The sequence below is a fragment of the Misgurnus anguillicaudatus genome, chromosome 10, assembly GCF_027580225.2.
Source record: "Misgurnus anguillicaudatus chromosome 10, ASM2758022v2, whole genome shotgun sequence".
In the NCBI taxonomy this organism is placed as follows: Eukaryota; Metazoa; Chordata; class Actinopteri; order Cypriniformes; family Cobitidae; genus Misgurnus; species Misgurnus anguillicaudatus.
In genome coordinates this window covers 36,988,312-37,010,141 of record NC_073346.2, presented here as the reverse complement: position 1 = coordinate 37,010,141, position 21,830 = coordinate 36,988,312, and the positions used below count along the sequence as shown (strand labels likewise).

At 37.7% G+C, this 21,830-nt stretch overlaps 1 protein-coding gene across 5 annotated transcripts; it reads left to right on the top strand.

Annotated features, from left to right (window-relative positions):
• Nucleotides 1-143: 143 nt before the first annotated feature.
• Nucleotides 144-21,025, top strand: septin7b (septin 7b). 5 transcript variants are annotated; one of them, XM_073872536.1, is made up of 15 exons: nt 145-280; nt 2,263-2,279; nt 2,443-2,545; nt 5,247-5,353; nt 7,758-7,861; nt 7,996-8,127; nt 10,772-10,889; nt 11,277-11,369; nt 11,826-11,922; nt 14,368-14,419; nt 14,527-14,652; nt 15,768-15,788; nt 16,603-16,738; nt 19,686-19,819; nt 20,066-21,025. In XM_073872536.1, exons 1-15 carry the CDS (start codon nt 277-279, stop codon nt 20,103-20,105), a joined length of 1,284 nt encoding a protein of 427 aa, XP_073728637.1. In that variant the 5' UTR covers nt 145-276; the 3' UTR covers nt 20,106-21,025. The 5 variants fall into 5 exon arrangements, with proteins under 5 accessions (XP_073728641.1, XP_073728637.1, XP_073728638.1 ...); XM_073872537.1 differs by having other exon boundaries at nt 146-280; nt 2,446-2,545; XM_073872538.1 differs by having other exon boundaries at nt 155-280; nt 2,266-2,279.
• Nucleotides 21,026-21,830: the final 805 nt, after the last annotated feature.

The following is a 21,830-nucleotide window of genomic DNA, read 5'->3' as shown; positions in this document are numbered from 1 at the left end:
AGCTTGTAGTAGCTGCGAATTTAGACTAAAGGGATTTATCTCTCTTTCTGATCTGCTCGTGTGCAAATGTGCGTGCGTACTTAATATCGCGAGATTTATTGATTTTCACTGGCTATTCACCAAAGTTACGGTACGTACATTGCGTAATTACATTCGATTGGACTGACGCCTATCTGCGTCGCTGGCGTAGTCGAGTTTTGCGGAAGTGGTATCAAGGGGAATGTAGGTCTGCCAACGGGCGATCGGTTTTTGAAGCGGCACTTGAACATCAATATTATGGGTAAGTTCCTCACACTTTTATGATTTCCAATCTATTAAGTATCGCCTTTAAACCCCAGCAACGTTTACTGTAACGTTCGTCTCCATTCGACGCCTTTCCGTTATTTAAACCGACGCCCTCGCGCTGTTTTTACAGTAATTTAGGTTAGTGATAGCGCGCGAGGCATTTCCTGTCAGGTTTTTTTCCTCTCGTGAGTCATTCAGGAGCTAAAAACGGTTCACTTTCGTAAAAATGTATCAAACCTAATCAAATTAACTTCATTTTAGTTTCATTTTTTGCAACATAGCATATTTGTATATTTTACAGAAATACTTATTCCCAGCACGTAGGCGAGTTAAGCTAATGCAGGTTAGCAGCTAATTGCACAACTGCTAGATTAATGCACGATTTAATGTAAATACTTTATAACTTCTAACGTTACCGAAAACACCTTTACATTTAAACTGTAAGCCTGACTTGCCCAAATGTTAAATCTTATGTCATACAAAAGTTATTTTAAAGCAGTTTCTTTTGGATGGATCACTGTTATATCTACCAGATGTCATGGACCCTTGCTGAGAACTTCTTAAAAAAACATTACAAGTGTTTCAGAATAAGTTCGGTGAAAAAAGAGACTGGTGTTAAGGCTTATCAGTCACATTTATTAACTCTTTTAAAACCAGATGTTATATGTCTCATTTAGAAGCTTACTGTTGCATACCTACTTCTGCGGTCAGGTTTCAGACTCACATCCTGTACACAGATGTTTTATTTAAATAACTGAATTGTTCATCTCATGTGAAAGCAGATTTGTCTATACTTCTCATCTCAACACCGTGGCATTAATCTGGTTTTATAATTCTTGTTACTTGTAGATCCACTTGGTTTACTTCTCATTCCATTGAATAATGCATGTGGTTTCTGTAAACTACATCGACTAATAAAGAGACATTAGAGAGGGCAGTCAAGAGATTTAAGAATCCAAATTATCATGCAAAATAAATGATGCTGCTAACATTAAAGGATGCTGCAGGGCAGCGGAGAGCCATGTGACCTCTGAATGTGCTGTCAAGCATTTTACCAGCTAATCTCATATTCTGCTCCATCACATTTTATTGTACATTTGTGACCCTGAACCACAAAACCAGGCATAAAGGTCAGTTTTATGAAATGGAGATTTATACATCATATGAAAGCTGAATACGTAAGCTTTTAATTGATGTATAATGTGGCCAATATTCAGCCAAGATTCAACTATTTGAAAATCTGGAATCTGATGGTGCAAAATATTGAGAAAATCTCATTTAAAATTGTCCAAATAAAGACCTTTGCAACACATTACTAATGATAAATACATTTTTGATATACAGTAGGAAATATACAACATATCTTCTCATGAAACATGATCTTTACTTAATATCCTAATGAATTTTGGCATAAAAATTGATCATTTTGACCCATACAATGTATTGTTCACTATTGCTACAAATATACCTGTGTGACTTATAACTGGTTTTGTGGTCCAGGTTCACACCGTGATGCTGCACATTTTAAAACCATCTTCAGACTGACTGAGTTAAATTTGACTCACTCATAATGATAACCAATATGGTAACCAGTGGAAATACTCGAAATAATGATACTATAAATGTTTCACTTCATGATAGCTGCTTTTCACGCTCCGCTTGATCCAGTTTATCCATTCAGTAATAAATGTGGGCTTTTTATGCCTGTAATGGTCCGACACTCGCTTTTATGTCTTGTAATTCCTAATAAGATTACTAGGGTGTCATCTGGCAATTTTACCTGCTTTTTACCACTTAGCAAACCCTCTGCATGCATGTAATGACTGTTGACATCAATTTTGTGCCATATTTTTTTTTTCTCTCACTGGAAATCTTCTGACCACTTGGACATGCTGAACATCATGACAACTTAATTTTGTTGCGTCGATTTGCCTCGTTTCCGACAATCAACACTGGCCATCACTTGGATTTTTTAAGCAGCAGTAAGTATTCCGGTAAGACAACACAGACCATATAATGTGCACATGTTCATTTCAGGAAAACACCAATGTGTTTGTTTAAGAGTTAAGATTCTGGTGTTTTTTGTTTAATGGTTGGATCTGTGAGCTTAAACCAGCAAATCGACCTAATTAAAAGTGTTTGTCTGCCTGTTTTCCGCAGCAAAAGAATCTGGAGGCATATGTGGGATTTGCAAGCCTTCCCAACCAAGTGTACAGAAAATCTGTGAAACGAGGCTTCGAGTTCACCCTGATGGTTGTGGGTAAGGAAACAAACATCCTTTGACTTTTAATTCTGATCTACTTTATTTTTGAGTCAGATAGCAAACGTCAACTTCTTGGGATGATCCAGTGTGCACTGTAGTTATATTACTCAAAATGCTTCCTGTCTAGTTTTGAGTGTTTGCCAGTTGTGAGTCTACATTCTTGACATTTGGTCTAAATGCTGTTTGGATAACCACACAGGAAACAGGGGTTAAATAGCTGTGATTTCACATCCTGTTCATCTTGAAAAATGCAAGGACTTTTAGTGAAGAATGGCTTTAATGTTAAAGTTGATTTTTTAGCAGATAAATGAGTTTACAGAGACATGCGATCTCTCTTGTGCTGTCTTCAGCTTTGTGTGTGAGCTGTGGCGACATCTCCTGCATTTGTGAAGATGTGCTAAAGATATTATGCATACTTAGTTGTGCATACTTTGTTACTACAAAGCCTTAAAATATGCTGATCTAATATATTATGGTTTTGAAAACATTATTGGTGGTTTTGGATAAACAAAATCAGTCTTATGCAATGAAATGTTTTTGTTATTTTTTTAAGTCTGCTATTTTTACTCAAACATATCCCAGTAATGAAGTTCCAAGAATTTTTGAATGTTTTCTTAAGTATTTCTCTAGCTGATTTATAATACAGATTGGCCGCATTGTGTGGGCATTGACTTTACCCAGTTGTTGTAGCTTTAATGTTTGGGTATGGACAAGTGCCAGGTCTGTAATGGTGCCAGCCACTCACCCTGCCAGAAGCAATTTACTCTAGTTAATGTGCTGACCTCACAGCGTGAGACTGTGCAGATGAATGCTGCACTCTTTTAGTTTTCACCAACAGCCACTGAGTTGACAGAGTTAATTAATGTATAGTGAAAAGCATTTTGACCAGCATGCATTATAACGTTTTAACTTAAAAGTGTTACGTTGGTTATTTACTTGTCAAAAATCAGGGTTTGTATTTGAAAGGAATGAAATGGTCAAGCATTTTGAGTTGCACTAACAGTTCCTGTGGGAAGAGAATGCCTTCAGATGAATGACTGTCTAGGGTCAGTTTGATACAGCTGTGACCTACGCAGTGTTTCACATGAAGATTTTAAAGCTGATCTCTGTAACTTTATTCAGTTAAAGGGATTGCTCACCCAAAAATGAAAATTCTTTCAGCCTTTTCTCATTTTTATGTTGTTCTAAACCTGTATGATATTTTTTGCATTAAAAAAACACAAGAAGATATTTTGATCAATGATTGTAAGCACACAGCTGATTGTAACCATAGTAGGAAAAACAAATGCGGTGGAATTCAATGGGTACCGTCAACTGTTTCAAAATATCTTCTTCATACATCAGTGCAAGTTGTTTTGCCTCAAAATGCACACAAGTAGTGTGCGTAAGGTCTACGGCGTAGGTTATCAGTAGCCTCGGCAAAATTTTAACAGCGCGTCAGTTCTACGCAGACTGCAAGTGCTGTGATTGGTCCACTAGAACCCCTCCCATCAGGTAAAAAAAAAATGTGTCATTTTCTTTTGTGATGGTGACAACAAAGATGGGTCAAGTTGAGCTGTGATTTAACTCAAACACTGCAACAAAAGTCGCTGGTTATTAACTCCCATCACTGCTGGTCTTCTCAAAACATGCAAAAAGCTGCTGCTGTTTCTTCGTTTGTGGACAAGCTGCTTCTTTATTGATGGTCGCGCTGTGTTTGCACGTCAACGATGCAGAGATATATTTATAAACCAACACATAACCTACGCCGTAGGCCGTAAGCACAACTATAATGAGCCCTTAAGGCTAAGTCCTGGCTTAAGCTAATACCTGTCCAGGAAACAGACCCAAAATCAGTGTTCAAAACCATCTTCTTACCTTACTCTGATTCGCAACGGTAAGCTTATAGTAATGGTCGGAGCCAAGCAAATTATATAACGTGAGAAATATTGAAAAAGTTGAACTTTATTGAGTTGAGCGTTATTGTTAATGTCCATCAACAGAAACGTATGTTAATTTATTTCAATTAATGTTTTCATTTAGTCAGAACGAAGCAGCAGATATATTACTTGTTCAGAATGATCATATACGGTGATCACAGACATCAGATTTATCTACACAGATTACCAGGGTGAAGCACAACCCGCATACAGTAAATTAGTCAGCAAGTAACTGCAATTTTATGTTTCAAACAGAGATGGCAAGAAAGAGGAAAACGTTACGATTTCAGCTTTAATGGAATAATAAAAAACATCCCATCAGTTTGTCATTTCATCAATAATACTATTTTAAATAAAGTTCTCCTTTATCTACGTATTGAAAGTTAACATGGTTGAAGACTGTGATAGTTAAATTGTTAATAATCCAAATGGCCAACCATCTGAAGAATCAGTGTTGCCAACTTGGCTACTTTGACGCTAGATTTAGCGACTTTTCAGACAATTCAGCGACTTGTTTTCAAAAAAGCGACTAGCGACAAATCTAGCGACTTTTTTGGCGTTGTTGGAGACTTTGACGTGAAATCACGTATCATTCACTCTTCTCAACGAGCAGATGCCGTTTAGCCACTTTCCAAGCAAGCTTTAGCTACTTTCCATTATATTCATAGTGGCACGACACTTTATTTAGATCCAAAACCTTCATTACTGTTTTTATAATTTAGCTGGGTTATAAAAATTCTTTATCCTCAAGTTTCTCTTTGTTTTCTGTCCCTTTTCAGGAGAGTCAGGCTTGGGCAAATCCACGCTGATAAATTCTCTGTTTCTGACGGAACTGTACGCTGGAGAGTATCCTGGACCTTCACATCGAATCAAGAAGACCGTTCAGGTATGGTGCTAAGTTTTGTTTATTTAATATGAATAGATGTTGCTTGTTCTTTGTAAACTGTAAGTTGCAAACACCTTAAAGTTTTTAATTAAAATTAGGTCTATAAAGGATTTTAGACAGCATCGATTAGGACCACAAAGACACGCCAAGGCTCCTGCGCCACTATACTTGGTTTCTGCCAGCATACTTTAGTAATAGTATAGTGCTCTTACCTACAAGTTTGTACTTGTGGCTTTTAGAGTGACTCTTTTAAAGTGTTTTCCATACCTTTCTGCTGTATGCTAATTAACTTTTTATCATACAACAAACTTTTCAAAGCATGTGTGGTCGTTGTTAAAGCTATACAGCTTTTATATAAACAGCTGATATATTAAGCAGCATTGTGATTTGCGTTAATGTTTCAGATTTAATGCATCATACAGGGGGGTTGCTCAGGTTGCCCGGGCAACTGCCCATATGCCCTTCTCGACTCAAGTTGCCCTTCCGAGGTGGAAAATTTTTTACTTTTACTTCGTTTACATTGTGCAGCGTTCCTTTGTTACTGTATTTTAATTAATTACGAAATGTATATTTTATTTTTAAATTGCTGTCTCGTGTTTCTGAGGCATTCGCGAATTAATGACTCGTTTGAGTCGATTCCTTACAAAGTGTTGCAAATAAATGAGTCTTTTGAATCGATTCTTTACAAAGCAAATGGTCCAAACGTTTGAATTGGTTCGCTAATCAGTTAGAGTGAATTGTTCAGATCGCTGCAAACATGGAATCGTCTGATGCTGTTTTACTCGTAGCCTATGTAGAAACACGCAGAATATAAACAGTTTTGGGTGACGTGGATATGAATTTACCAGTCTTTTAACTAAAAGCAGAACTTCACACATGTACCCGCCATTATATACGCGTGAACTGTTCGTCGTCAAACACAGTTAAACGCGCGCAGCCTCCAGAAAATCCATCGATGATTGACGTCTGATTCGCTGTATACTGTAGGCTACTGATGTAAGTGATTCTCACAAAACACACGCGACATGACAACATAAGAAAACATGAGTTTTGTCTAAAATCAGTTTGTATCGTGTAAGTGTAAACTGTCAATGTCCTCAGACCATCTTAGGAGATTCTAACTTTATATATAGTGAATGCAAAACTCTTATCAGTTTACAGTCTGATATTTCAGCTATAAGCTACATCAACATTGAGACTAGAGTTAATTTGTAATGCTTGTCTATTCTGTGTTTGTATTCTTTTTTTCTGTACTGTTTGTGTATGTTGCAGTTTTACACATAATGTATAAGTGCCCTTCATAAGTATTCCTCTGTTTGCTGTGGAGTCAAGAAATGTCTAAACATTAAAAGATGAACATGATACAAAAGTACAGAATCTGTCACATTATTTTTTTTAAAGGGCACTGAGCTGTGTCCTCATTGTTTACACATGAAAAGCATAAAATGTGTAGGATCAGTGTAGGATCAGTTTGATTCACTTGTGTGCATTTGGGTACAACACAAAAGTCAGCATTTAATGCTGTTGTTCTTTGTTGTTAGAGCATGTATGTGTTGAAACATAAACAAAGATTAATAAAATGTGACATTCTAAACTTCTGACATACTGATATGTATCTTACCAATATCTGGTCTCCAGAGTAAAAAGAAAAATGTTGTCTTTACTGTTCTGATACTTATGGAGGGCACTGTATTGTGGGTGTGTGTGCGCGTGCATGTATGTATACCTAGATGTATTTTTTCATGAGTAACTAGTAACTCGCTACTTGAGTATTATTTTCTTTGCATACTTTTTACTTCTACTTGCGTAATTATTTCTTTACTCACTTGTACTTTTACTTAAGTAAAGTTATTGGCTACTCTTTCCACCTCTGTTAAAATCTTCATAAATCCAGGCTGAGTTTGCCATGTTAGCCTAAATAGTTAGACAGATAGCAGCTAGCTATCATAGCTTGCAGACAAGCAGCCTAGGCTACTATTTTTTTGGTAGGCATTAGGCAAACATGTTTGGTGATTTTAATAAAGACCCTGTTATTCTCAGTCCTTCATATAGGCCGTAAGTTTTTTTTTCAGGGGGGTGCCCTTTTTTTAGGACAGAGCAACTGCCCCTAAAAATTCCTGTGCACGTCCCTGGCATCATATACTTTTGGCAACAATAATCATTTAAATTGAAATATACACAGACACATATATAGGGGTGGGAATTGTAAAAATCTTAACAATAGGGTAATAAATATAATAATTTATATCAAAGCAAAGAAAATAATTTCTATTTCTATATGGTTGTCAAATATACATATTTAGTGCATGAAATTTAGATTTGATTTGTGCACAGGTAATGAAAGCAGCCCTTTGCCTCTGTAGAAAATGTAATTGATTTAGATTGTAATCTGTGTGTTTGGCAGGTGGAGCAGTCCAAAGTGTTGATGAAGGAGGGAGGGGTCCAGCTTTTGCTGACAATAGTGGACACACCAGGATTTGGTGATGCTGTGGACAACAGCAACTGCTGAGAACCGTTTTGGCACACTTTCATAATTTCATCATAATTTCACAAAAGGTTACTTGTTGTAATTAACACAATTGTGTTTGTTTGAATTGAGTGCCTGACCCTAATCTGCGTATGTGTTGATTTTGCTTCAGCTGGCAGCCGGTCATCGATCACATCGACAGTAAATTTGAGGATTATCTGAATGCGGAGTCACGCGTGAACAGACGGCAGATGCCAGATAGCAGAGTGCATTGCTGCCTATATTTCATCGCACCCTCAGGACATGGGTCAGTGATCTGATATCTCTTTCACTTTGTCTGTAGAGTTACACCTGCTGTTAGCATGTGCTTTAAATGTGTCTCCTGTGACCGTTTGTGGTCAGATTATGTTGATGGATGAGTTTCTGAATTTATGGTTTAGTTTGTGTGTAGTCATTCTGCATTTAAATTATTTCCCATATTTTAGGACATGAGTATACTTCATTTTTATGCACATAGTCATTCGCACAGCCTGGCTAATTATATTTCATTTGACTTGCATGCATACATAGGCATTTGTTGCTTGGGCATTGCTATAAATTGTAATATCTTAAATATCTGTTGCAAAGATTTTTCCACTTTTGTCAACATTATGTCTCGTTTTTGCCCTGTGTTTAAACAGAACTGAAGTTTTAATTATCTGCTTTTTTTGTCCGAGTCTAACAAAATAATTAATATGTTGTAGGGATGCAACGATAAATGCTGATATACACTTATAATACCTGGCAGATAACTATTCTGAATTGCACAGCTGATATTATGCACAGCTATTTCATGTACTTATCCTTATCCATAATCATTATACGTATTCTTTATTATCATGAAAATACCTGAAAAGGTTTGAAGAACAGCAATATAAATATATGCTTAAGCAATATCCTGGAGCTGTGTGTCATAGATGCGTGTGTAACTCGGCAAAAACGTGTTATTCATGCGTAGTTGGACGCTTGAACATTTTGAGTTTACTCGCTTCATTAGCTTGTGAAATTATAGTCATTCAAGACATTCACGTGGAAATTTGTGTCATGGGAGGGACTTCTGCGACTCCGCTCGCTCCCTATAATCACGTGACTGCTAGAGCAAGCTCCTTATTGGTTACGGTGGCGCGAATATTTAGATTCGTCAACTCGCGCATTTCCGTGTACCGCACCGCAGGATGCCCATTCGCGTCTTTGCATTGAATTTACATGTAAATCACTCGCGCTTGCCGCTTCTTCCGTGTCTAGTGTGTATCAGAGTCCTGCACGGGTCCATTTTTGGAGACCCGTGTCCGTCCGTACCCGCAAAGTTCAGCACCAGATCCGACCCGTCACCCGTGATAATATCAAAATTAAATCCGCACCCGCCTGGACCCGTTAATATTTGGCCCGTTACCCGACCCGTACCCGCATAAATCACACACGCTAAAATCATTCCAATTAAAGTGCTTTATTTTTTATCTCGTACCTCTCTCAACATCACAACAGCGTCATGAATAGGCTAATGAAACAGGCTAAAGTGCGCTCTGTTTTGTGCCATTTAAGTAGCCTATTGGCACAAATGGAACCTGATAACCATACAGAAATAGACATATTAATAGAAAAACAAGAAAAAGAACAACCTACCTACACAACCCCTGCTGTGCTCCTAAGTCTCGTCTCGAAATGCTTTCTAAGAGAAGACGTTCAGCTTCCGGCTATCAACAGCAAAACTTTATGCCAGAGTCCTGCAACGCTCGCTCCAACTAGGCTACGAGAAGAATCAACAAACTGGTCGCGCACTGTTGTAGTGGTGGTGACGTGATGGGTCAAATGTCATATGTTCCGTGTGTAATGGTAATTAGGGCTTGCACACCAAAGCTTTTACCCCCGCGGCCGTTTTTCAAATAAGCTGGCGGTCAGCGGTGGTTCCGCGCTCGGCGCTGAGCCTCGAAAGTTGAAAGAGCTTAAAGTTTGGGAAATGCTCCGCTCGTCAATGTCAGTTGTCAGTTGTCACACGGCCGTCCAATCACAGTGGAGAAAGGGCGGGACAAGTATCACAACAACCAACTGGCTCACAGCTTAAGTATCACAGTTAAAAAGCGCTTGGCTGAAAAAACAGCCGTGTTTTTTTTTTTTTTTTTTTTAACAGCCGTGTTTCAAAGTTTGGTGTGCACATCCTTAGACATACAAATTTTGCACATATTTTCATTTGCACTACTACCCGCCCGCGCGGAGTTAATTATCCGCCCGCGGCCCCGCCCGTGAATTTTAGGAATGTCACAATCCACCCGTTTGAGACACTTTTATGCGGGTACCCGCGAGTACCCGACCCGTTGCAGGACTATGGTGTGAATGCCACATAATGGTGATTCTTCTACGGCCCATATTGAGTTTCTGCACGAGAGTGCCCTCTGGCTTTTGCATGTAGCGGCATTTCACTGTAATTCATTGAGAAGCATAGCAAGCATCATCGGCTGATGTATCAGTGCACCCCTAATAAAAACGGCTCATTCTAATGTAATAAAAGCAATATAGTTCATTATGTAAGGTCTTATATAATACATATAATATAGATATGTATATTATATTGCATTTCTGTCAAGAGATCCTTCTTAAAATTACACAGTGCACCTTTAAATCAGAACTCCCTCTTACTGTGTTAAAATCAATCAAATGCACAGCTCCTTCTGGTTTATTGCTTTTATAAAATATCAGGAACAGCAATGTGATAAAGTAAATATATTAATAAAAAATAATAATCATGAAAAAACAATAGCATATTGTTCATATTTAGCAGATGCTTTTATGCAAAGCCACTTACAAAAGAGAGCCACCAAAAAGCATTGTACGCAAAGCTATGGGTTACAAGTGGGAATAATACCATTACCAAGTATATTAAGGTGCTATTATCACTGTTGTGTTTTATCCACTAGACTGAAACCTTTGGACATCGAATTCATGAAACGGTTGCACGAGAAGGTCAACATCATCCCAATGATTGCCAAAGCAGATACCCTCACCCCTGAAGAGTGCCAGCAGTTCAAGAAACAGGTCAGCTGGTTGCAATCTCTGAACTCTAGTTTGATGTGTCCTGTTCGTTTAGTAGAGAAGACTGCAGGAGTTCAGGGCTTCAACAGTGTGTGTGTGTGTGTGTGTGTGTGTGTGTGTGTGTGTGTGTGTGTGTGTGTGTGTGTGTGTGTGTGTGTGTGTGTGTGTGTGTGTGTGTGTGTACACGAGTGTTTAGCCATCTGTCAAGGTATTATCACTGCAGGATCCAGCACGAGAGCAGCTTTACTACCCAGACAGGAAAAATCATCTCAGCACAGCCTCAAATATATAAACAAAGGATGTCTTCAACCTAAACAAAATCTTTTGTCATCCTCCTGAGGTTGATTTCTGGCCTGATGGAATCATGTAATGTTTTTGTTTTTTCTCCAGATTATGCGAGAAATCCTGGAGCACAAGATCAAAATCTACGAGTTTCCTGAGACGGATGATGAGGAAGAAAACAAGATTGTGAAAACTATTAAAGTAAGACTTTTGTACGTTTGTAGTTTTTTACTCGCAATGTTAGTCAGGGTTTCTTGCATCAAGTAGATGTGACACTTTCTTTCACTTTATGCTAGGTCTTCTTTATGAGTATCAACAACTCTTTTATATCGGTGACATTTTCTATTATGGGCCAAACCAAATTTTGTCTTGCAAAAGTACGCTATTAAAATCTTCTGTAGCAGAGTCATTCAATTATAAATTGGACTATCCTTGTCCTGTTATAAAGATGATTTTGCTGAAGTTTAGTTTGCCCCTGTTATATGCTGCTCGTATAAAAGAATAGAGTGACTTTTTAATATAATACACTTGCAAAGGTCTGAATGGTTTCACATTAAAGGTCTGCCAGGCTCGGCATGCTGATGTTGCATATTCCTTGTATTCGGTCATCCGTGACTCTCTCTCTTTCTCTGTGTGTGTGTCTCTTTCTCTCTCAAGGATCGGTTGCCCCTGGCTGTGGTTGGAAGTAACACTATCATCGAGGTGAACGGCAAGAAGGTTCGAGGAAGGCAGTACCCATGGGGTGTGGCAGAAGGTAAATGCACTAGGCCATAGTGCAACTTGAATGTGTGATATTTAGTTTAGTAGTTTACTATATATAGCTATAAATGTAGCTGTGAATAAATTTAGCTTGAAAAACTTGTTGGCTTATTTGAATATACAGTATATAATTGAACAGGAAATGACAGTGAGAGCAATGTAGTTGTATTAAAATGATGCTTTCCATGCCTGGAGAACCTCTTTATAATAACGAAATTCTGAAAAGGTTATGGGAACGTTATGCTCATGGAAAGTCATGGAATGGGAGTTATTTTCTATATATGCACAATGCATTGTTTAAATTGTATAAACAAATGTTTATGCCATTGTCACTCTAGACTAGGGCTGGGTGGTATGACGGTATATTCCGTTACTGTGAAATAAAATGTCAGATGTAACAGATTTTTCTATCCCGTCTATAGACGGTTTCATCGGACGCACGTGATACACGTCTGGATCCGAACTTTACTTCCGGTTTCGTTTTTTTTAATGGTCTGACTAGTTGCTAAACTGATCTCTTGAAAAAATGCCTTGTTGAAAATAACAAATGTTTTTGTTTCCTAGGTAATCTATGTGTTGTTTTTTTGCTTGTTATATACATAAACTACGTTTAAAGTACTTTGTGGTTATTTATTATTAGCAGAGTTTACCGGAAGTTACGTGCGGACCGCGACAGCCGCTTGTTTATGTTGTTACTGCTGAAACCGTCTATACCGTGGAATGTAAATAAATGGGCTTGGCTAACTCTGCACTCCTGCATGTTAGACTGAGCAGCACTTTGCAGTTCAGGCGGCCCGCCTAAGCTGGGAAACCCTATCGCCTTAACTAGGTCATCAAAAAATAAATAAATTCGTTGAACAAAAAGGTATCAAGTGCATCTCGGAGAATAACGCGGACACGCTTCACACCGCGAGAGCGGGCACGTGCGCCACACGGCCAAATGAGAGAAAGACATAGCCAGTAACTAGTAGCCAGTTGATAAAACATCTTGAGGAATAGAGCGGACGCTCTTCACAATGCAAGCGTGCGCCACACGACCGAAATGGTCCGTCAACTGTCTGGAGGATAGCCAGTTGATAAAACACGTGTCTGTGAGAACTGTAAGTGGACTTATGTTTTGGGTTTATTTAAGCCTGTTATTGTATTAGTCTATAGTTCTTGCAAATTTAAAATAAGTTAGCGGGTGATTTTTGTTGTTTGAGCAACCTGTTAGCTAGGTTGCATGTGCCTGTTGATTCGATATAATTGCTCATGTTATTTATGTGCATTATTTACATGCTACAGTAGTTACACTCCTTTAAGATAATGTAATTAATATGAGGAAATAATCAGTTGTTACAATCTTCACGCTATCTATCATCGTTCGCCAGACGTTCTACAAATCTTCTTCAGATTGTGTTTATTAACCCTTTAGTTTCACATCATCACGCACCCATTTTCTGTAGAGGTATCTGCCCCTTTGATTGCCTCGCCCAACCCTACCACCTTAAATAACACATTTTCTGCTGGAAACGCTGCTGAGTGTGACGGACAAATTTGTTATGAGTGGATTATTTTATGAGTTATTTGTGTAATTTCATAATAAGCTTCAGTAAATCCACAGTGGGGGTCGCTCGCTCGCCCTGTCTCTCTCTTTCTCTCTCTGTTTGCTCATGAAGCAGCAGTCGCTCGACGCGCATGCAAGCGTCTGCATCGCCAAATTAAGAAAGCTCTTCTCGCACACAATGCTAATAGTTGTAAAGTTTCCTATACTTTAAGCAAGCTAAGACAAAACTCGCGTTTATATCAGTGACACGTGCACTGCTGGAGCGATATGGTTTTATGTGTCATTTGCTTATAGTACAAACATATTTGATCAAAAAGACTAGAAAAAGACGCTACGACGGTTAAGGTCAAATGGAAAGGGCGTCAAGACCTTAAAACAGACTTCATGGTCATCACCTCATAGCACCAGTCATATTTATAATATCTATATGTAGAGCTTTGTCTCCCATATACAGGTATTTATTCTGCCTGTAAGTTTGTGCATAAATTCGTACCTGTTCATTTTACATATTGCCTATTTTTAATGTACTGTATGCATAAATACAAAATACAATGAATGCATACTACAGCTCCGTTAAAAACAAGATTCTGTCTATCAAGACTTAATCTGTTGTTATCTTCTTGGCATTTTTAAATTGTGGTGAGCATTAAGTTAAAAGCTATAGTGAGTGGCAAATGTCTGAAATATTTTATATATTTTTTGCTTTTGTTATTTCTGTACAAAATGGGATTGTGTGATACTGTTATTTTCCTCTTCCTGAAAAGGCAATGCTGTGACGCCTCTATCTTCTATTGGTCACATGTCTTCATGTGATACGAATTCGCAGGTCAGATCAGAGGCATGAATAATTAGCCTGCTGTGTTTAACAATTGATTATATTTTCTCTTTTCACAGTTGAAAATGGAGAACACTGTGACTTTACTCTCTTAAGGAACATGCTCATCAGGTACAAACATATGCACCGACAGTCGATTAATAAAGAGAGCTTAAGTCCCACTTAAATACGACGTAATCTTTTTTTCGAGGAGCTTTAAACTGTTTGTTTTGTGACAGGACCCACATGCAGGACTTAAAGGACGTAACAAATAATGTCCATTATGAGAACTACAGAAGCAGGAAGTTGGCGGCCGTTACCTGTAACGGAATTGACAACAACAAAGCCAAAGGCCAGCTCACCAAGTATGTGCATTTATCATGTGGTGTCTATGATGCTTTAAATCACCATATTATTTAAATCAATTTGAATCTTTTAGTTGTCATGGTTATAATTTTAACATGTTGGGGCAGTTCCCCAGACAGAGGCCTTATCCTAGTCCCAGATTAAAAGTATGTTTGAGCTGCCTTAATATAAAAACACCTTATATTTCTTAACATATATCAGTGCCTTTGTTTTGTCTTAAAGGCGGGGTGCATGATCTCTGAAAGCCAATGTTGATATTTAAAATCACCTAAAAAAAAAAACACACCCCTACCCCAATAGAATCTGGACCTTCTTTTGATAGACCCACCCCACACATACGCAACCCAGGCAACGATGTTGGTTAGTAGACACGCCCCTTACTGCTGATTGGCTACTCGGCCCGACTCCCAAAGTGTTTTTCAAAATTTAAGATGCACATCAGTATTGTTTTTGTAAGGTATGTTCGTAAAAACTACTTACATCACCTAATATAACTAAGGCCTCATCCTGGATTATTATGAAACCACCTTTTATGTCATTGCATCATATCCTGTCTGAGCACACTGTTAACCAGACTTAAGTTTGTGGCCATCCTACTTCTGTTTTTACTGTTAACATGATGCGCTCTCCACAACCAGTTTATACTTTTGAATTAAACATAATAATCAAAAAGTAAACACAGGATTAAAATGTTAGATGAAAAGTAAACTTGTTATAGAGGCAGAATAATCTGATGAATAATGCACAACAAGCTTTAAAACTGTAAACAGATTTAATGGTCTCTTAATGATAATCCCTGGTTATTTTAAGGAGGTTTATAAAAAGATATTCTTTTACAGCCTGCAGCTGTCCTCTTTAACTTCATAAATGCAAAACTCCTAACACAAGCACGTATGCACATGCATGAGCACGCGCTCGCAGATGCGTTTGCGGTCACGCTGCAGTTTCCAAGCTGTCAACAATCATAACAAACCCTAAAATTCTTTTGCAGGAAACCACATCGAGTCTTGTCATTCAGTCTAGTGTTTTCTCTTACTTAACTGAGATGATTTTGCTCTTAAGTGTGTACACTGTTGTTAAGCATGCTAAGTGTGTGTGTGTTTTTGTCTTTTAGAAATGACACGGTTGATGGCATGTAAGTGGTCATTTACATTATTCCGAATCCCTGCGTAGTGCAGATCCTCTCTTCCTCTGGGAACAGTGCTTCTGGTGTTCGTCATTTGTGTCTTGTCTACCTTCTTTTTCCACCAGTTTCATGTGTGATTTCTCTGGAGAGTAATAAACACATGTGTTTAATCGGGGACAGGCACACTATGCTAAAGTTTTTCTTCTACTTCGCTATAGGAGTGAATAAACAGTGAATTCTTTCACAAAATGATTCTGCATTTATTCACAAAAATCTTTTAAAAAAAAGTTTATGTTTGTGAAATTAGTAAGAGTTAGATTATTTTTTTTATTGTAAAGATTACTTCAGCATACAAATACTAAATTGATACGCATTGGGAATAGTGTATGAATCTGTCTGAATTGGTCAAATCACAATTCTTTTGTAGGATCCCCGTCCTTATTTCTGCCTGATGTATATGTTGCTTCTTCACATCGTCACTGCTTTTATGTTCACTAACTCGGATCAGCAAAATGCTTTTGCCATTAATGCAGTCTGTGCTGAGCTATTTTCCGCAGCTTTTAGGTTCATTAGCAGCACTGCCCATAGTAAGTCTTGAGAGTTTAGCTGTCTGAAGCGCATAAATGTTTGGCCGGAAAGATTGGTCACGGGTGTCACTTGGGCTAATTTTTATGATGAGAGTTGGGCAATCTCGGTTCTATGGCTTGAAGGCTTTGTTGGTTCGCCACCATCTTCGCCTGTCTTTTTAAGACGCAGAGGGGCTTCATCCGTGAGAACTGTGGAAAATGTTTTCATGCTTGTAAATGGTGTGTGTCGATTCTAGGAGCCCTCTTGCACAGATGGAGGAAGAGAGGAGAGAGCACGTGTCCAAGATGAAGAAGATGGAGATGGAAATGGAGCAAGTCTTTGAGATGAAAGTCAAGGAGAAGATCCAGAAACTGAAAGATTCAGAAGCAGAGGTATTGATCTTCCACCATTAATGGTCCTAATTATGCAAAATCCCCTTTTACAAGGTGTTTAGACATAAACGTGTCTTGGCAGTGTGTGAACAAAACAAAATCCACCCACTCCTTTTTTTAATCCCATTTAAACCAAAGCAGTTTCATTAGACATGCCGTTTTGATTCTGCTGTTAATGTTATGTCACACTAATAAAGCCCCGCCCACAGCCACTGACTGAGTCCTACACTACCGCAGTTTCTATGGAGCGAGAATTGTGTCTTTATTACATGCGAGAAATTAAATGATCTGAGATTAAAAAAAACAGTTTGAGAGAAAGTGTGATATCAGTGTGAAAAAAATATCAGTTTCTCTCAAAACGCTTTTCTTTGCTCTCGATGCAATTTCTTGCTCTCGTGTCAGGATTTTGCTTTCGCTGTGAAAATTGTGTCATGGGCGGGGCCACGTTCCTATTGGCCAGTCGTGTGAGCATCGTCTTATCTTGGGAATCGAACTGAGTCATTACACCGTTGTTCGGTTCACCTAGATAGATGCCGCCTCTGCCTTTAGTTGAGCACGGACACTCTAATGTTTGAGTAAGATGATGACACACACAACTCGATGGCTAGCTGGCTGAGCAAGTTCAGCATCACTGATGATTAAACATTAAAAAATAGTACTATTATTCATGAATGAATGTGTATTATATTATTAGCTTGCTAATCGCTAATTAGCCATCATGCTAGGTAAACTTGCAAATTCAATAACAAATAATCTTAATATTCATCAAGGTCTAAAACTGAAGATTTAAATTAGTTTATTAATCTGTGGCAAAAATCTCAGCACATCCCTGAAGACTTAATTCATTTTGTTAATTGATATTTTGACATTGAAAGATGTTTTACTATATAAAAGCTGCACATTTTTTTTATTTAAGGCTTAAAATATCTAAATCAAATATATTATATTAGTAAAACTCTGTAGTAGTGTGTGGCTTTTGCACTTTTAAAAGTACACTTCTAGTGCTGCAACTAACGATTATTTTAATTATCGATTAATCTGTCGATTATTATTTTTTTCAATTAATCGATGAATCGGATAAAAACCAAGAAAAGCATTCATTTCCAACGCCTTATTCAAAACAGAACTAAAATCTTTAGAAATTGCACAAACATGTTGCTCCTTGAACATACCTGAGCTGTTAAAATAATAATAAAATAAAATAAAAATGGACTAACACTATATAGACTTTTTTATGATGCATTTCCCATCAAGAACCCTCTCTTGATGGGATCAAAAAGATAGTGAGTACACTCTCGGTACAAATAAAGGTACAAAAGTTGTCACTGGACAGTACCCTTTCAAAAAAAAAAAAATACACCTTTGTACCCAAAAAGTGCATATTAGTACTTCAAAAGTACATATAGGCAGTTCAAAGATACATATTTGTACCTACATGGTACATATTAGGAGCATTTATAAAGGGTACTGCCCCAGTGACAGCTTCGTACCTTTATATTTGACTTCATGTGTTTTCTCTGATCGGATAGCTATATCTCATTTGTTAAAACTGTTCCATTTACATTTGGCCACATACATGCGTCCCGCGCAAAATGCAAATACACCATTCATTACTTCGCCTTAAAAAATGTAAGACGATGTTTATGCAACAAAAGGCGGCACTTACTGTATGTTGGGACGGGCACGTGCGTCTCCTTACTCGGCATGAGCTGGAGCGCGCAGTAAAGAGCAGCAGGTGAGTGACGGCGCGATGATTTTACGTACAGGTCCATGATGGGGAAAAGCGTTCATACAACTCTCTCTCAAAGTTTTATTTCTTTGTTTAATATCATTGGAGTTTGTCATTGGAGTTTTTTATTTGTTCTAGAAACTTTTTTCACCCGTTGTCGTCGCTCCATAAAGCATAAGCGTGTCGTCTTTGTTTGTTTAACTCTTTGCCGGCTAACTTCCAGGTGACGCGCTTACGTTTGGGATGAGTAAAACACTGACATGTGGTTTTCCTCTACCTTTGCTGTTTTTTTTTTAATCCTTTTTCCGCCGCCCTGTCTTTTCTCCGCCCTGTCTATGAGGCGCCGAACTCTGCAAGAAACAGTGCGCGAGAGAGACCGACGCTGCGTCCCAAACCGCATACTTCCATACTATATAGTAGGCGAAAAGCACTAATTCTCATACTCTTTGCCTACTATATAGTATAGAAATAGGCAGTTTGGGACGCAGCACGAGTGTGTTCGCTCCGCGCTTAACTGAAGTTTTTCTTTTTTAAATTAAACGTCTCTGCGTCACGCGACACGATGAATCGATTATGAAATTCGTTGTCCAACTCTTTTAGTATTCGTTTTTTATCGATTTAATCGATTCGTTGTTGCAGCCCTATACACTGCTACACGTGAATACCCTAATTTAGTGCCTTATTTAGCTATCATACATGAAAAGTAAATATGTATATTTTATCCGTTTAGTTGATTAATCAAAAAATAATCGGCCGATTAATCGATTATGAAAATAATCGTTAGTTGCAGCCCTAATTGTAAGTGAAAGTGCTCACTGAGTGTGTTTATAAGCGGATAACTATCAAAAATCAGCTTATTATAGAAAACTGTTTTCATGCGTTTACATGCAGATCAACAAACCGGCTATGCAGACAACTGCGTTTACATGGGACTTGGAGAATTGTCAGGTTTCTCGCAGGCAGATAAAAGAAAACCATTTTACGCGTTAACATTACCCCACGTGTTATTAGTTTATTAAGCATAATCTGCGTAAGGCACATGTGTGCATGTAAACACACTCACTGTCTTATTTGGTAAGCAGTAGCTCATTTGCATTTAAAGGTACAGACACGAAAACACCGCACCCAATTAGGATATTTTGGACGTGCTATAATAAATGATCTGTTTGACACAGACCCTGACACACTCTTAACCTTGTATTACTGTGATATGTTCAGCTGCAACGACGTCACGAGCAGATGAAAAAGAACCTGGAGGCTCAACATAAGGAGCTGGAGGAGAGACGGCGTCAGTTTGAGGATGAGAGAGTGAACTGGGAAACCCAGCAGCGTATACTGGAGCAGCAGAAACTGTAAGTAATCAGATTGAACAAAATGTGTATTTGCTTAAGACTGAATGTGATCGAGTCTGTGATTTACTTTTCTACATAAAACCATCCTGCGTAACATAAAGAACATTCTGTGAAAATATAACCTTCATATATTTAATATTGACTAAGATCATGTCAGAGATTAAAATCACACTTTGATGCTCTTTATCGTAAAATGAGATATTATTGCATTCCTACTTTGAACTCATTTTCATTTTCCTCCCCCAGGACTTTGGAAAAGAATAAGAAGAAAGGGAAGATCTTTTAAAAGCAGTTTAATGACAAGCAGGTTGTTCTCATTGGCCAATCCCCCTGACCTGATATCTGTGTGGACCTCGGGCAAACCCACTGTCTGTGTTGTGCCGGAGGCCTTCAAGCTGTTCGTGGACTTCCACAAAAGAGTTTACCTTTATCAAACTCTAGGCAAGCCAAACCCACACCAATCTAAAATATATATACTGAATTTATTTTGTGTTCTTGAGACGTTTGTTTATCACTTACCAACTGATGTCCACAGTTATATACCAAAACGCTTCTAACTAGAACTGTATTTTGGTGACTGAATCGTTTACTCATAAATTGAATAACACTTCCTTAACAGAAGTGTGTTTTCTAAAAAACCTGTGACTGTGTGAACTTCTTTCCCTTTTAAACATAAACCTCTGAAGAATCCCATGTAACGTGGCCAAATGTTCTTTCAATGCACAAATGACATTTGGAGGGGATGGGCAAACTATCATTTGCTCGTATGGCTTATGATTTATATATTTTTTTCTCTCGTTGCAGAAGTGTTCCCAAAATATAGTCTTGTTTATTCAATATTCTTTGACCACCTCCTATAACTTCATTAATGTTATTTCATTTATTTTTATATATTATATATAAAATCGTATGCGTACACCAAGACAGCTAACGTAATATTTTTTGTATGTTTATTGGAATACTCTGCAGACTGGTGTTTTAAAATACATCGACAGCATCAGAAATATTCTTTGAACGGTCGTGTTTATGCAAGAGCGGTATCAACATGTTTGTCTATATAACCTCACCTGTGCTGTACAGTATTTTCAGCGAGGACGAAATGTGTCCAGAACGATGTTTGTTTCTTTTATGTTCTCCATATCTGTATTTTTAATTTTATTTTACATTTGTATTGTACAGTCTCTTAATAAACTTGTGATGATACAAGTAGATGTAATGTCGATTGCCGAAAGATGTGTCGATTGGTGAAAATAATATTGAAATATTAACAATGAAAAGGACTTGATTATAATATTAAGTTTTGTATAAGAAAATAAAGTGTTACAAAGAGGACACTTGAAAATTATATAATTGCTTTAATACCTAAAGGAACCGTATGTAGGATTGTGGCCAAAACTGGTACTGCAATCACAAAACTTGTGGCCAATACACAACATGACAACATAAACATCAGTTGAGGGCTGCAACTCCACTTTTTAAATGACAATATCCTGGCCGGACCACTGATATAAGTATTTGAAATTAAAATGATTTCTTAATGTCTATTGACATATCAGGGCCATTTTATGATTAATTGATATAAATATCTTACATACTGTTCCTTTAACTATTTATAACAGGGTTCCTATGAATCATTTGAAATTTTATAATGTCTTTTCCAAATATTGAAAGTGAGGAAATTTCTTATATATTTTTCCATGAATATCAGGGATTGTTGTTTGTTGCTTTAAATTTTTGTTTCCATTTATCAAAATGGTATCCGCTTGTTAACTTGCGACGTAAGGAATACCATTTCCGGATCCAAGCCTCCTCTAACTACATCTTAAACAGCTGTTTATTGGTTTATTCGATTTACGCATATAAGCTACATTTTTATAAATTTAAGGTGTACACTACAGGGAATTTGATATTGACATTTGAGTGGGAACCCTGTTATAAATAATTATGATACATTTTTAAAATGAAATAAATGTGGAAGTTGATAAGAACAATCTTCAACTAGATGCTATAA